At 38.5% G+C, this 16,371-nt stretch overlaps 1 protein-coding gene across 2 annotated transcripts in view; it reads right to left on the reverse strand.

The window, feature by feature from the left end:
• The window catches only part of hecw1a (HECT, C2 and WW domain containing E3 ubiquitin protein ligase 1a), a 101,158-nt gene that overhangs the window by 54,479 nt on the left and 30,308 nt on the right, over positions 1–16,371 (reverse strand). For both annotated transcript variants that reach the window (XM_084746953.1, XM_084746952.1), the window contains exons 5-6: positions 11,806–11,900; positions 1,402–1,477 (exon numbers count right to left, since the gene is read on the reverse strand). In XM_084746953.1, coding sequence (XP_084603079.1) covers positions 1,402–1,477; positions 11,806–11,900 — 171 coding nt within the window. The remainder of the gene's footprint in view (positions 1–1,401; positions 1,478–11,805; positions 11,901–16,371) is intronic.

Here is a 16,371-nt window from a genome sequence, read left to right on the forward strand (position 1 = left end):
ACAGGAGGCTCTATGGCAGAGGTATAATTGTGAGGTGTGCCTGCCCAAGGGGAGGGTTCAAGGGAGATACATGAGACAAAGATACACGTTCAAGTGCTGTCCAGTGTCCAAGTCACTTACTTCCTGCTTTAACCACTTAAAGATACAGTCATCGTGACGCACAGCTGATGGAGGCAATTAAGGTATTCAAGCTACTTTTTTTTTTTGCTTCTGACATACACTTCACACTGACAATATCATTACTTCAAATGTCAATCACAAATTAATTTCTGCTGTGACATAATAGGATAAAAGGTCATCCTTGTAACTCCAGAACTCGACTGTGAATAATCACGTGTTCACATCTTTTCTTTAGTATCAAAGTAATTCAGAGATAGTTGACTGTAGATTCATATAGGGAGGATATTATGACCAGGCATAAAGGGAAAAAAGAGAGGAAGACAATTAAGTCGAAATGTGAAGAATAAAGTCAAAAATAAAGTTGAAATGTCAAGAATGAAGTAGAAAATAAAGTTGAAATATCAATAATAAAGTTGCACTTTTAGTATTTTGATTGTTTTTTTCAGATTTTGACAATTAAGTCAAATGTTATTATATATTATATATTATTTTGAGAATAAAATCAAAATGGTATTTTGATTTTATTTCGACATTTTGACTTCATTCTCAAAATAGAAAATTAAACAAACTCTTCCTCCTCTTGTTTTTTTTCTCCTTATGCATGGCGCTTACTCTTCTGTATTCATGTGTACAAATGAAACTGCAAATAGTGGCAGACTTTGGTGCCACTTTGCCAAAATGTTACTCTTGTTAAAGGGACAGTTCACCCCAAAATATCATGAGCAGGTTACTCACGATAATCAGACCATGTAATGAGCAGTCATGCAGGAACACAGAATCTACCAGAATGTCAGAATCTACAAGAGCTACTACTTCGCTCCTACATGAAACAACAAGGTGTGTGGATTATTTTGAGTAACCTGGTCATGAATTTTGCAAAGAGACACTGTTTGGGCCATTTACTCCCATTATATCAGAGAGAAGGCAGAGATCTCCAAAACTCTGCAGCTCACACCAAAAAATCTAGATGGAGCAACAGCAGTACAGGCCAGGGGAAAAGTATGTATTTTGGATTTTGGGGTGAACTGTCCCTTTAAATTTTAGTGTTGACAGAGTGTTTTAGTTGTAAATGTCAAATTTAATTAGCTGGGTTGCCACTGACATGACCACACCACTGCTTTTAGAGAGACAATGCTAAAACGACAGACACTGACAGAGAGAGGTGCAGTTCAATAGGAGGGTCAGACGAGGACAATGTGTGTGAACGCATTGATCGGAGGGCTTTGAGTGTAGGAGTAAAAGGAGAGGAATGGAAAGATAAGACAGATGTCAGTATCCTACCTGACAGGGAGAAGTTAATGAGCCTCCTGTTACCCAGTCCATGGTTGACTTCAGGACTAACCACTGGCTTCAATACCTGAGGACACAGACATACATGAAGAGTTAAAACACTGTCCTCAAATGAAAAGAACATGAAAACACACTCAGTCCTTCCTTCTCTTCTACACCAGCGTCTTCCTTCCTTTGAAACTTTAATGATGCCCATGAGGAAAGTGGGTCACTGCAGCCAAATAATGGTATACACATAACAGAGTAAAGAGAGGGTACAGCGAGGTAAAAGTAAAAACTTGATAACAATGTTTTCAGTCTCACTCCAAAACACAAAGACGTCTGACAGAATATTTCAAATACATGTAAGTGTAGGTGGGGAAAAAAGAAACATCAAATCCCATTTCGACGCAGCCTTTTTAAAGCTCCATTTTCAGTCAGGCTGACAGCGTCCTGCGATCAATACTCTGTCTTCATTATCCTGACATTGATTCTGCAGCCAGGAAGGGGAGGAGCGTGGGGGGGTGGGTGGATGGAGAGACAGATGAGCTGATGGAGAGAGGAAAAAAAAGTGGAGGAAAGTGTAAATACTGCTGTCAGCTCCGCCATACTGTGGAAACATTTTCCCTGAAGTCGCTCACACGCTGAACTCTGTCAAAAAACAGGAACGATGGCCGATATCTGAGAGGAGAACTACTGAATTATTTAAGTCACAGGGACATCACACTGTTACAATCCCAGCTTTCACCAGTTCTGGATTCTTTCTTTTCCTTCTGGATTTGTTTGCACCTCTGTATGTCCTTAGGATGGTGTTGGATAAAATATTGTGGCATCACTAAAACCAGCATGATTTATCTCTATGGACGCCTTAATGTGCTTCAGATAAAACTGAATTAACAAATTTAATTTTGCAAGTACTGGGCCTCATTCTGGAGCATTTTCTTATTTGTCTTCCTGAATTAGTTTGGAGGAAGACTAAAGGGCTGTCCGCACCAAGAACTATAACTACAACAAGGATGATGTGAGCATCCACACTGATGAACCATAACATTTTCTAAACAGTGGAGCCAAACACACACTGCACACTCCAGCTGTGTTGGCAGCTTCAGAAATGGATACTGATGACCTGTTTTGGCAGATTAACAAAAAGAAAACCAGAAGGATATGTGTTCATGAAATTCCTGAAATTCTTCAAAGATGAAAGGGATTAGGAGAATGTACCTTACATAACGTTACTTGGGCGACATACTTACCGTCATCAATTACGAAAAAAACGTGTCGCTGTGAACTACTGCGTTTGGTCAGAGCATGGATTCAAGTGGAGAACAAGCTGCAGAGAGCAAGACTCACCACGATCATCAGTGTGGTAGGATTTTAACAGTTTGGGTCTCTTTAACCTCACAAACTGGACATGACTTATCACAGTGGAACAAACTGCTCCACATGAGGGCTGGAAGTGAAGCACCGAGCGACCTGTCCTCCTCCTGTAGCTGCAGCAGCGAGACAGCAGCATCATCTGTCAGCACCCAAACACGATATATGAAGATTATCAACGTGTGGAACATGTCTCTGTTGGTAGAAGTCACTTTAAATAGATTTTCTAGGAGTTTCCTGCAGTGCAGTGCGGTGTTAAAACTGCAGCACTGTTGTTAACCTTACACCATACATCATCTGACGGTGTTATTCTGACATTTTATACTTTCTGATCACTTTATCATCCATGTTCATGAATCAGAAATGGTGAAAAATAACATTTACAGACTGTCTGTTATTAATTTCAGTCAGCAGAAAAACAACAAAAAGTATTTTCTTTGGCCCAAACTGATGCAAAAATAGACTGTCAATGATCATCTTACCTGCATATGACTCCAGTGATGAAATAACTTCACGTCATACCCAGTTTAAGTCTGAAGTCAAAATACTGATTTTTCAGTTCAGTGAAGAGTTGACAGTGATTAGTTATTAAATTCATTTGCATCACAGCTCTTTTTGATCTGATGTCCTGTATTTTCTGATCAGATATCTTAGTCTATTAAATAGGGTGGAAATTAGTCAAATTTTAAAATACTCCACTATTATATTATTCTATTGCATTTTATGTGTCTATTTTTCAGGACTATGATTGAATATTAATGACATAAGTTTCTGATACGTATGTTAGGTAAATTGTTATATAATTGAATCATTTAAAAAAAATCATTAGATTAATCATTTAAAAAATAATCATTAGGTGCAGCCCTAAATGCTACGTACTTACATACCATACGTACATTCACTTACATAAGTAACATACTTATTCTAACCAAAACCATTATCTTTTACTAAACCTAACCAAATAGACTTGCTGGCTAAACGTAACTAATTAGTTTTGAGCCTTTATTTTTAAAGTATTTTGGATGTTGCATATTTATGAGCGGTAACTTGGCTGAGGAGCCCTACATGTACAAAACAGATGCTAGAGGAGCACGACAGTGTCAGTGTCATAGTTTGAAGCGGAGGGCAACTGACCAAGCTGCTGGGAATGAAAACATGCTGAATTCTGCTAGAACAAAAGTCAGGAGGCCACAAAGTGTTAGAAATGATGCTGTGTGGAAACTAAAAGCAATACCAAAAAATCATCACTATCTGGCCAGTGGTTGATGAGATGCTTTACGCTATTTAACAGCAATACAACTGACACAAACACTCACTCTGGTATTAATTAGAAAAAAAATACTGAGTGACTAAAGTGGCATTACAGTGACATATGTATAAATTGTATTGTATGGACGGGTGCCTGGACAGCTCAGTTGGTAGAGCGTGCGCCCCATTTACGGAGGCTGAGTCCTCTGCAGCGGCCGTGGGTTCGCCTCCTGCCCATGACCCTTTGCTGCATGTCATTCCCCCACTCTCCCCATTTCCTGTCATGTCTTCAGCTGTGTTGTTATTAAAGGCATAAAAAATGCCATAAAAAATGTAGTGCATGGAACTAGATAACTTTTTAAAAAATTTATTAGGAATATAATGTGATCTTAGACACACTATGAACTTGGTATCCATCAGTGCAAAAGCAGAATGACGCAGGAAGTTAAACAGTGTGATGGAAACAGTAAGACCATGTAAACAGCCAGTGCGTCAGTCTTCCAAAATGCTGCAGTATTTCCTCACAAAACTCTATATGAGCTCTGAATGCTTATGCAACTGGCTGGGAACAAAAAAATGAACTGGCAGGGGGGAAAACAACAAGATAAAGGGATGAAGGAAATGACAGATGTTTGGACCAATTCATTTTAATGAGATGCTAATCTGCCTTACTGAGTACAGTCAGAGAGAGAAGTGCCAGCGTGGGTCTCCTCAATGATTCTAATCTCACAGAATAAACCCAATGACAACTTCATGCATCTGTAACACACTTTATATAATCTACCGTCCTACTGCAGAGGGTAGAGACAGACCAAATACTCAGGCGCTTCAGAAATATAAAAAGAACGCTATGTACAATTCATGAGCATCCTTTAAGTGTTGCAAGAATCTTAAATGATGTAAGAGAAGAGAGATTTTATACAATGAAAGCACCACCCCCCTCCAACCATGACGAGCCTGAAAGAGACAGCCAGCATCTACAAAGTGGACCCACATCTGATTACAGGTCAGACACACCGAGGCTCCAACCTGCGTGCGAGTGCGTAGAAGATATTTCACTACATCCCAGCGCCTTTTAAGACAGGGAGGCTGAGAGATCTAACTCGGTTAGAGTGGTCGGACACAGACGCGGGGTAGTGTAGAGGAGGTTATGTCAGCTCAGTGTTCAGAGCAGGTCTAGTGGTGGTTGTCTGTCATCATTTAATGTCCATCAGTCAGCAGTAGTCATTGTACTATATGTCCTTCACTGGAGATAACCAGGACACTTGAAGCAAAAAGTGAAATGAGGATAATCCAGGACAGTAAAGTATTTACCATCTAGAGGCTGAACTTTACTGTAATCTGAGGTTAGTCAGAGGCTATACGCTATTAAGAAAAATAGAAAACTAATTCTGTCAAGGCAGCTGCCTTCATGAGATTTTTGAATTTTGAATCAAAATATTTTCAAACAGTTTTTCCAACTAATAATGATTTGTTAAGATAATTTACTTTTGTTCTTTAGATAAATTTGAATCTTTCAGTTTTAGAAAACCTCAGAGAAATGTATTTTAAAACTTGTTGACAGTGAACCTGATTTTTCATTATTTGGTTGCTTGAAATTTAAATAGGTGCGACTGAAAATATTAAATTATTAACCATTATTCACTTTCACTTCAATGAGTTCACTCAACAATACACTGTTGAGGAGCTCTAAAAGATTAGAGTTGATCTAAATTAGTAAAGTAAATAGCAAAACATGTTTTTTAGGTCACCCCAAAATAAAAAAAAAACAAGACAAAAAAAAACAAACAAACAAACATTTTTCCTCTGGCCTGTAGTGCTATTTATCCATTTATAGTGTTGTGGTGCAAGTTGCCTACTTTTGGAGATACTGGCTGATTTCTGCCTTATCTCAAATGGTACAAGTCCTGTGTTGCTCCAAGCACCAAAAATATATTTGAAAAACTCTACACTAGTGTCTTTTTCCAAACTCATGTCACTTTAAGACTTTGAGTTGGGTGCAAAACTCAAAAATCTATAGCCCTGAAATTTAGAGTTTTCTCAACTTCTTTGTTTTTACAGTACAAGACTGTAAATACTTTCTGATGTATTCGAAGTCCAAGTCCAATTTTTTTTTGTCAACTATTGCACGTAACCCAGCAGGCAGTTAAAGTTGTGTTTTGCTCGCCAAAGATGTGACATCATGTGACAGAAAAAAGCTTTCTACGTAGTTGTCTTGACTGCTTAATGGCATTATGTGACAGAGGATGAGTTTAACATTGTTTCTACCATCCTATGCCACATTGTATTTTGTGAATTATCTGAATCATCTCCACAGGATGACACATGAAACAATAAAAGCCATCACATAAAGAGGAATGACAGGAACAGGAATTATATTTTTGCTTAAAGGACAGCAAAACAGAATACTAAAGAGCGCACAACTTTGTTTCAGAGCCAGTGTGCATCAGCTTTTATATTATATTTTAACATTTAAGTTTATTCATACAGATTTTTGTCAGGGATGACCACTAATAATAAGCACTGACCCCACAGGCCACTGAGACCCTAAATTTGGTGGCCAAATTACATTTTTGGTGGCCCAAATGTACAATTATGTAAAAACAATACAAAAAAAGTCAATTTAATGCATATTAACACAGCATTCCTTAACTGAGACATTTGTGTTTCCCATGAATTGTGGTGTTTTCAGTGAAAAACAAGCCAGACTTCTCAGTTAGGTGAGGAAACTGGCAGCAGACACCACAGTACAGAATGTCCTGAGATGTGTCAGGTTCTGCTTCCACTCACTCCTAAATTTTTGTTGCCATTTTGTTTTGTTTTTTTCACAGTCGACCTTTTGTGTTTCTGGTTCTTCTGTTACCAGTTTGAGTAAGCTTAATAAACCCAGACTCCAGTAGCTATGACATAGCCTCACTAGCCTGCAATGAGTTTTGTTTGCTGTTTTTGCAGAATATTAAACTAAATTAGGTGTTTCAAAACGGAGATGATGTCGTGTTGGTGAAGGCTCACAGTACAGAGATACTGTATAACCACCTAACCTTACTGTGTGGCCACCATGTAGGTGGTAACTTTTCATGGCTAAGGGCCATTGGGCCATGGTTAATGTGAAACCCTGTCTATTCCAGTTAAAGTTTTACTTTGATGGCATTTGAAGCAGAATTTTAGTAAGTCAGGCAAAACCTGGCAACCACATTCATGACACAACATTCAGTCACTGCACCCAGCTGTTAACAAGAAAAGGTTCATACAACTCTTTCTAAAACAACAAACTGTTTTTTACATTTGTCTGTACACAGAAATGAAAGACAACACAGTAAACTTCAGAGTTGCAGTGGTAGGCATTTTTTTGCCACCAGGCTGTTCCAGTCTTTATGCTAAGCTAAGCTACCCAAGTCTTGACTCCAGTTCTGTGTTTTCCACACAGAGACTGATCCCGATATTCTCATCTCACCCTTGGAGAGACAGATAAAAATGTGTTAAACATACTGAACCAGTTGTTTAATATTTCAGCTATTTTTTTTTTTATCAATTAATCTATATTAGCAAAAAAGATGTATAACACTGATATAGGGCTGCAACTAATAATTATTTTCATTATCAGTAAATCTGTTCGTTATTTATTTATTTATTTATTTTTTTTGATGAATCAATTAGTTGTTCGGTCTATAAAATGTCAAAAAATAGTGAAAAATGTTGATCAGTGTTTCCCAAGGGCCAAAGTGATGTTGTGGAATGTCTTGTTATTTAGCTTGCTGTCACAGAAATACAGAAACAAGAAAATATTACCATTAAATCAGTGAATTTGGACATTTTTTTTAATCAAAAAATGATGAATCAGTTATGAAAATAGTTGCTGATTAATAGTCGATTAATGTTTGATTAATTATTGCAGCTCTACACTGATGCATTTAGAATATAGTACAAGTTGACTGAAGGAGATGTTACAAGCTTATGTGTAAGGAAAGTGAAAGACGTGGATGGAGTGAATATTTATGGTTACCCAGGCTATCCAGCTGAGCCTCGTCCTCCTCCCGCTCCTCCTCTCAGGATGACTGGGAGACAGCAGTCCCAGCTGGAGACACATGCCGTCCATCACACACATGCGAAATCAAACGCTGTGTCTTGTCTGTCTGCAGCGCTAGTGTAAACAACAGGCAAAGCAGACGAATCTCCCTCCACTGCTGTCATGTCTGTCCGTCTCCTGTAGTCTCCTCCTCGCCGTCCTCCTCCCTTTGTTGTCTTGGCCTCCTGGAGTTTGACCCGTTGCCTTCAGCCCCTCGCCTCCAAAATCCTTAATGACTTACCTGGAGTGGACTCTTCTGCTATACTCCCTCTCTTCCTCCCTGTCTCTCTTCGTATGGTGGTTATTTTTATTCCTTTGTCCTCAGGAAGCAAGTACAGATCAGGTTCTGGGCCCATCAGCATTTCCAGGGGCCCACAGCAGCAGAATGGGAAGTCAAACAGTGAAATCCAATCGCTCAGCTGGACACCCTCGTGATAACAAGGTCTGACTGATAGAGGCTTTAGAAGGGCATTGACAACACTAATATGCTGAGAAGTTATATGTGGAGCTACAGCTCAGAAAATTTTCATCTGAAGGTTTTCACATGGCAGTTTTTCATGTGACCACTATCCCATTTGCACTGGGAACCCGGCTTATCCATAGGCCAGAGGGGTTACACAGAGAGAGGCTGTGGTTTGGATATCAGAGGTAATGAAAGAGTCAGATGCCTCGAGCTAAGAGAGACACATTGGGCGTATAGCATTAAGGCCATGTCACCATGTTATACCTTCAAACACAAGCCTTAAACCTGCTTCTTCTTCTTCTTTAAAGGCGAAATGATAGAATCTGGAGAAAGATAACTGATTGCTTAATCTAATTCCTACGACGTCAGATACCAACGTTCAGGATTGGGTTGATTGTTGAGCTGATCCAAGCCACCAACTCACACCATCGCTATTTGATGACCTGGGAATGAGACACAACAGTGGACTGGAGTGTTTTCGGTGTTTGTGTCTATGTGAACATTCAAAAAGAACTAAGACCTTTCTGAAGTGAACCGCACTGAGACCTCCACGGAAGGTCATGTAAATACGGTTCACTTAACCCCTCCATTGTGTATACAAAGCACTCCAGGTTTGCTTTGGTTCCATGTAAGCTTGCCATTGACAGATCATATGCTATTGCAATGAGATGCTTGGAAAAAAAAACAGACAAAACCACGGCCACTGGAAAGGCTAGTAAGAATAGTGGATAAGGAGTAGTTTGAGAAATCTGAGTCCTCTTTCAAATGAACTGACAATGTGAACGCAAAAAGAACTGAGTACCTTTTCTGTTGGTCCACTTTAAGAGGACTGAGTCTGGTTCATTTAAAGAGGACTATAAGTGAAAACTACCCAGTGTTCTGCAGAATCAGGTACTCCCACAGACCTCTGAAGGTCTGTGGGATCTGGCACCACAATGATGGCAGTAAATATTTCAAGTCCTATAAGGTGCAAGGTGGTGCCTCCATGGATCAGACTTCTTGTTCCAGCACATCCCACACATGCTTGATTGGACTAAGATCTTGGAAATTTGGAGGCTGAGTCAACTTCTTGTCAACAGCCGGCAACCTTCTTTCACTGCTCCATGGCCCAATTCTGATGCTCAAGTGCCCACTGTAGACACTTTCAGCAGTGGACAAGGGTCAGCAGAGGCACTGTGATTGGTCTGTAGCTACGCAGCCCCATACGTAGCAACTATTTCAGCAGTTTGTGCAAAAGTAGGTCTTCGTTGGGATCAGACAAGATGGGCTAGCTGTCACTCCCCACACACATCACTGATGTCCATGACCTTGTCGCCAGTTCACTGGTTGTCATTCCTTGGACCAGTGTTGGGAGGTACCAAGTACTTTTTTGAGATGATCATGCTTCATGTCACAACAATGCTAGTTTTACATTTCTCAGCACCATTGGGGTAGAGAAATTCCAAAATCTTGTCTCCAGTAGGAAGCAGTTTTTTCCCACTATGCAGTGGGATAGTGTGACCAAATGCTACATCACTGAATCTTATTTTCTCTTGAGGATAAAACATTTTATTGAGTATCACTGGTTCAGTTTGATTATGTTGCATCCTCTTTGGTTTTCCTCCAATCAAAAACTTTATGTATGCAAATGTTTGACAAGCAAAGCATGAAGTGAAGGTTATTAACACCACTACAGTTCATGTCATTACCTGTGGGAATAATTGATTCATCTAACATGAATGAAGACATCCCACAGCAACCAAAGCCACAATAGTGAGTAACATCAACATCCCTCGCGTTGTACACTGCAATGTTAATTTTCATGTTAAAGGTTACTGATGTCATCTGTTTGTGAGCTCTCTCCACAAATCAGCTGCAGCTAATAAACCTGCACTGACACCACATTCTGTTTTACTCTTCTCAAGTGACAGTTCAGCCAAAGACTTAAAAGGTCAAAGAAAAATGAACAGATGGTTACCTTCATGCATCTTGATAAGTGAGAACACATTTACACCTGTGTGATATTTCACACAATATGTCAGGATAGAGTAAATAACTGAGTTCCAAACTTAGTTCTATTACTTCTACTACATTTTAAATGCCTCTGCAACCTTTCTATTTTTATTTAACCTCTATCTGTAGTATTTTATTATAAGGTGCTGTAGTCATTCCCACTCCTGGACTGGGATCAAGGCTGACTACCTACATTTTTGCCAGAGCTAAATAAGCAGTTAGGCCTGTAATTGAGCACAGTAAACAGTGTTATTTGTCTCTTGAATGGTTTAGTAGTTTATTCTTGTATTTCAGACTGGGTGCCATCATACATCTTGTTCTATCATTCATCTGTGGTCATGTATTGGCATGCTGAACTTTGCTAATGTATTTTATTTTGTAGCCTCTACTCTTATTTAATACTGTAGTTCTATATGTATAAGTCTCGTATAACGTGCTACCTCTGATTCTTATTTAACCTTCACTCCATTATTCACACTAGTAAAGTGTCAGTCAACTGTCAGTAATTTAGCTGCTTTTCAAAGAAACTGGGAATATTAAAGGAATTAGTCGCTGTCTTTTTACTATCTCTGTCACAGATTTGTCACAAAATCATTAGTTTACTCATGCATTATATATTCATCTACCAGCTGACTAGTATCACACTGCTTCCTAAGAAAATAAGTTGATAGTGCTTCCGGTTACAAAGCGGTGTTATCCAATCATATTCATACAAGTGTTTTAGGCAGCCTTTACAATTAGTCAGCTCACTATTACTCTGCAGATTGTCTAATGCCAGCACTGATTGCTGCCTCCACCACTCTGACCTCATGTCACTGAAGCTGTAGCATTGTTATCATGCTAAGCTCTGTGTTCATGTGTATTTCTGTATCTGATACTGTATCCTGAGGGATTAGCTCTCAGCTGAGTCCTGCGTGCTGCTTAGATTCTTTGAAAGCTCTCTCAAAGAGCAGAGCCATCTCCCACCAAATCCAACTGTATAACTCTAACTGAAATCTACTCTGTGGCTTATAGTGTGGAGTTGCACTTTTATCAGTGGTGCAGCTGCAGCGTAGCTACTTCAGGAGTAGCTTGCAGCCAAGAAAGCTACAATTACAAATTAGCTTCCTTGCCACTAAAGCTGACTGACATTACTGAGTGACGTGAACTGGAATAAAGAAGCTGGGCGGTCATTCCAACTGAGACACAAGATACTGAGGCACCAGTAAAGCACCGCTAATCTCAGAGGGCTGCATATGGCAGAACAAAGCTGGGGAGGTGTGGCGAGACTCACAGGTGCGGGGCCGTTTTTGATGGTCACGCTGGGTGTGGTCGCCCTCAGTGCTCCGGTGACGCCGTGATAGTACCTGAAGCAGACCTGGGTCTCAGCTGAGGAGGGAGGACACAGACATACAAGACAAGAATTAGTTTCCAGCCACCATACCAGAATCTGGAGTGCCTGTTACACAACAAAACTCTGATGACTGACAGTAAGAGCAGCTGTGCTTGCAATTACTGTTTTTACTGCGGTTATACTGATTCAGTTGTTTTGTTATCTTGAGAGAACAAGCTTTATTTATTGAGATAACGGGACAATCAGCCCGTTGTCACGGGAGAATACAAAAGGTCAGATGAGAAAAGTCAGGCGAGCATGAATTGATGGTGTCATGACAGCTGATTTAAGCTGAGACTGTCAGATAAGGAGCATTGTACTGTACTGAACCTTTGTGGATAAAGACACGAGACAGATTGTGGGTCACGATTCCTTATTCATTCATGCAGCACAAAACAAAACCCGCACGTAGACACACACAGCTGTAACTCCTCCTGTTACTGTCAGACAAAATTTGACCACAGGGTGGAGCAGTCCACTAAGCAGTCACAACATGACACGGCATCATCTCATTGCTTCCCCGAGATAACAACATAAATTAACCCCTCATTAGAAGAAAGTGAGCTTCGTTATCGAGATAGTGGAATAATTATTATTCTAGTTATTATGATGAATTATTTATGATTATACTGATTAAGTTGTGTTACCTCAAGGAAACGAAATAATTATCATGAGAAAAGAAGCTTTGTTCTCACGGGATAATGAAATAGTTAGCAAGCTTTTTTATCTCAAGATAACTTAATAATTAACCTGCTATCCTGAGAAAACAAACTGTTGTCTCGAGAGAACTAAATAATTAACTTGCAATCATGAGAAAAAGCTTTGTTATCTTGAGATAGAGAAAAAATAAACACATTATCATGAGAAAATCAGCTTTGTAATCTTGATATAACCTCCAGTTTCAGGAAACCAAGCTTTGTTATCATGAAATAACAAAATAACTACCCCTATTTCAAGAAAACAAGCTTTCTTTTCTTGAGATAAGAAAATAATGAACCCACTATGATGGTAAAAGAAGCTTTGTTATCACGGTAATTAAATAATTAGCCTGCTATCGCGAGAAACCGAACTTTGTTATCTTGAGATAGAATTATTAACCTGCCATCATGGGGAAACAAGTTTTATTATCTTGAGATAATGAATTAATTAAATTGTGACCTCAAGATAACAGCTTTGAAAAAAATAATTTGCAAGCACGCCAGTTCTCTGCTTCTGTAGTTTTTACTCTCAACAAGATTTTAAAAAAAAAATAGTTTTGTAGTTTTACTTTTTTTCATTTTGTTTTTAGCAACGGCTCCCTGCTTGTTGTCATGTGTCATCTGCTGGTAGATACTATACAGTGAATTTACATGAACACTCATAGTTATGTACAGTTATGTAAAAATAAATAGAAATGTACATATACCATATGGTTGGCTATGTAATAAACAATATGTGATAAACAGCAAAAATGCACTTTGCTATCTTCAATATTATTCACAGTAGCTAAAACATACACACACAGATGTTCTGACATGTTCTCAATGGCTTTTGAATGATTCATAGAGCTGAATAAAATTTTCAAATAGTACATTCTCATTTATTAATGATGACTATGTCATATGACATAGTTATTACATAATATTACAGACCAAGTTTTTCGTTTTTAATACTTTACTCAGTTCAAGCTGGAATAATGATCAAACAATTAGCAGTAAAGGAAAAAATGTAAACCATACATGACATTTATCATTTCTGGGACTCAACAGTCTTTCAGAAAACAGGAGAAGTAGAGCAAAAAAGAAAAAAGGCTTGGGGGGCACGAGGAGATTAAGGTCATAGTAAAGCTCTGTGTTTTTCTGCTTGTTTGGCCAGACACACTCAGATGGTTTGACAAGAAGAGGGGGAACACACAGCAACTCCGAGTATGCCTGCAGTCTGACTGGGGTGTTTAACAGAGAGGCAGAAATGTAGTCATTCTGATTTCCACGGCCTTAAACGTCTTGATAGCAGTCACATTAGAGTGAACAGTTAAAATCTTTAGCTTAAGCACCCTTTAAATGAGAACAAGGAACAAGTATATATAAAGTTCATTAGGAAACACTGGATCCTAATACTGTACATGCTGGTGATGCAATGAAGTCTATTAAATGTACAAAAGAGAACAGTGGGTGTGAAGCATAACTGTAGCCTGGTTAGCTGCTTTTAGTCATTAAAGGTAATTATTATTGTAACAAGCCTGTTTCCTCAAAATTACCTTTACATATTACTTGAGTCTCGCAATTATATTGTGCTGACAAACTTAATGCTGCCTGGATTATGTTCAGAGTGACTAATACACTGTACATTAATGTACCGCACAACAGTCATCAGGAGGTGGTCATGGGGATGGTGGGAGAAAAAGGCACAGGACTTAAACCGTTTTAAGCTCCATCTGTGGTTATGGTTTGGCAACAAAAGCACTTTGGTTAAAGTCCCCATGAAACGGCTAGTTTACAGCAGGGTTCAACGTTAATGGGTTTTTTTTTCACTTGCCCAGTCACGCAATCTGCTTGTTCATTTTTACTTGACTCTTTACAAATTGTTTTATTTATTAGCAGTTATCAAATATGACAAAGACTAAAGTTAATAGCCATGTTTAATCTCTAATGTCTATAAAATGTCAGAAAATATTGAAAAATGTCCATACCAGTTTTTTGCTCAAGGTGATGTTGTTAAATGTTGTTAATATTCTGTCAGTCTAAAGCCCGAAGATATTCAGTTTATGATAATAAAAAAAAGAAAATACTGAAATCTCCATACTTCAGTGGCTGACAAAAGGATTCTCTGCCATTTTTCTTACTTCAACAGCTAATTAATTATCGTAACAGTTTGAGGCCTTATTGTTGAGCACTAAATGGTTACTTTATGTAACCAGTTTATTTATTTCATGGGGAAAAATTTCCATAATAACCTTTGTGCATATAGTAATTGGGTTGGTGGCCGGGAATCCCACGTGTTTGTATCTAAGGACCTGGGAATGAGATGCAACAACCTGTGGCTGTGAGTTTGCAGACTGCAAACACACCCACCCTCCCCTTCCCAGCATGTAGGAAAAGCTACAGTGGCTGAGAAACTCGCAAAAAACACAAACGCTCCAGTGTGCATGGTGGTGCCTCTGTAGATATAAAGTGCTCATTCTAAGGTACCAAAATCACAACAATTCTTATTTTCAGGTGCTTATATACTAATGAAAACACACTTATGAATATTATATTTAATTTCTGCCAATTAATCCTAATAAATCTTTCACAATGGACCTGGAGTGCTGTGAGTATCTGAAGATAATTATACAAATGTTTAATAATGTGGCAGTCACATCATCATTGAAAAATAAGTGAAATACTTTGTCACTTAACATTTCTTTAAGATTAAGTTTTTTGCTTTTTTTTGACAGGAAGAGGGGTAGTGAGAGAGGGATGACACGCAGCAAATGGTCTGGAGGCAGGGGTCAAACCAGCGGCCGCTGCAGAGGACGGATAGCCTCAGTATACAGGCCGCACGCGCTACCAACTGAGCAATACGGACACTGTCAGTTAACATTTCACTGACATGTGCAGTAACAACATTGTTTTTGAGCAGATACATTAACTGTCATACATGTCAACAACACTCTGGAACATTTGCCCAAAGATATCATTTCTACTGTTCTCAGTTTTTTTTTTATTTTTTGTGTTTGTTTATCTAGTTAGTTTACTGTAGTATTACTTTATATCTGTTGATTAGGGCTGCATCTAACAATTGTATTCATCGTTGATTAATCTGACAAGTATTTTCTTGATTAATCAATTAGTTGTTTGGTCTATAAAATGTCAGAAAATGGTGGAAAACCTCAAAGATGAAATCCTCAAATGTTTTCCAAAGATATTCACTTTACGGTCAGAGAGGAATAAAGAAACCAAAAAATATTCACATTTAAGAAGCTAAAATCAGAGAATGAATTAATTCAATGAATCATTGCAGCTCTACCTTTTAGTATTTGTTTAAATATCAATTGTACTAATACCAAATACCAATTGTACTGGTATTTCTTATAACTTCATTGTAATTTCCCTCATATGTTTATCTGCTGTGCACGTCTGATTGTTTTTGTATTTTAAAGGGTTGTATTTATTATTTGCACTATATGTACTAGTATAGTATTTTTTATGTCTGTATTGTATTTCAATGTTAAGGACCCCAGGATGCCTAGAGGCACATCCATGTGCGTCTGGAGTTCTGGGGATCCTTAAATAAACATAAACACAATCACCAACATTTCCTCATAATGATGATAGAAAATGTAATCCTATCAGACATAATTCCCACTACAAATTAGTAGGATAAAAACATATATAAAGCCTGATTTGAATGTTTGTCCAATCAGATTTCATGCATGTAAACAAGGAGATGCATTTGCATTAGTATTAGTAGCAACAGTGTTATACTGTGCATAGTGGAACAGAGTGA

The sequence above is a fragment of the Lutjanus erythropterus genome, chromosome 21, assembly GCF_056507025.1.
Source record: "Lutjanus erythropterus isolate fLutEry1 chromosome 21, fLutEry1.hap2, whole genome shotgun sequence".
Taxonomy (NCBI): Eukaryota; Metazoa; Chordata; class Actinopteri; order Lutjaniformes; family Lutjanidae; genus Lutjanus; species Lutjanus erythropterus.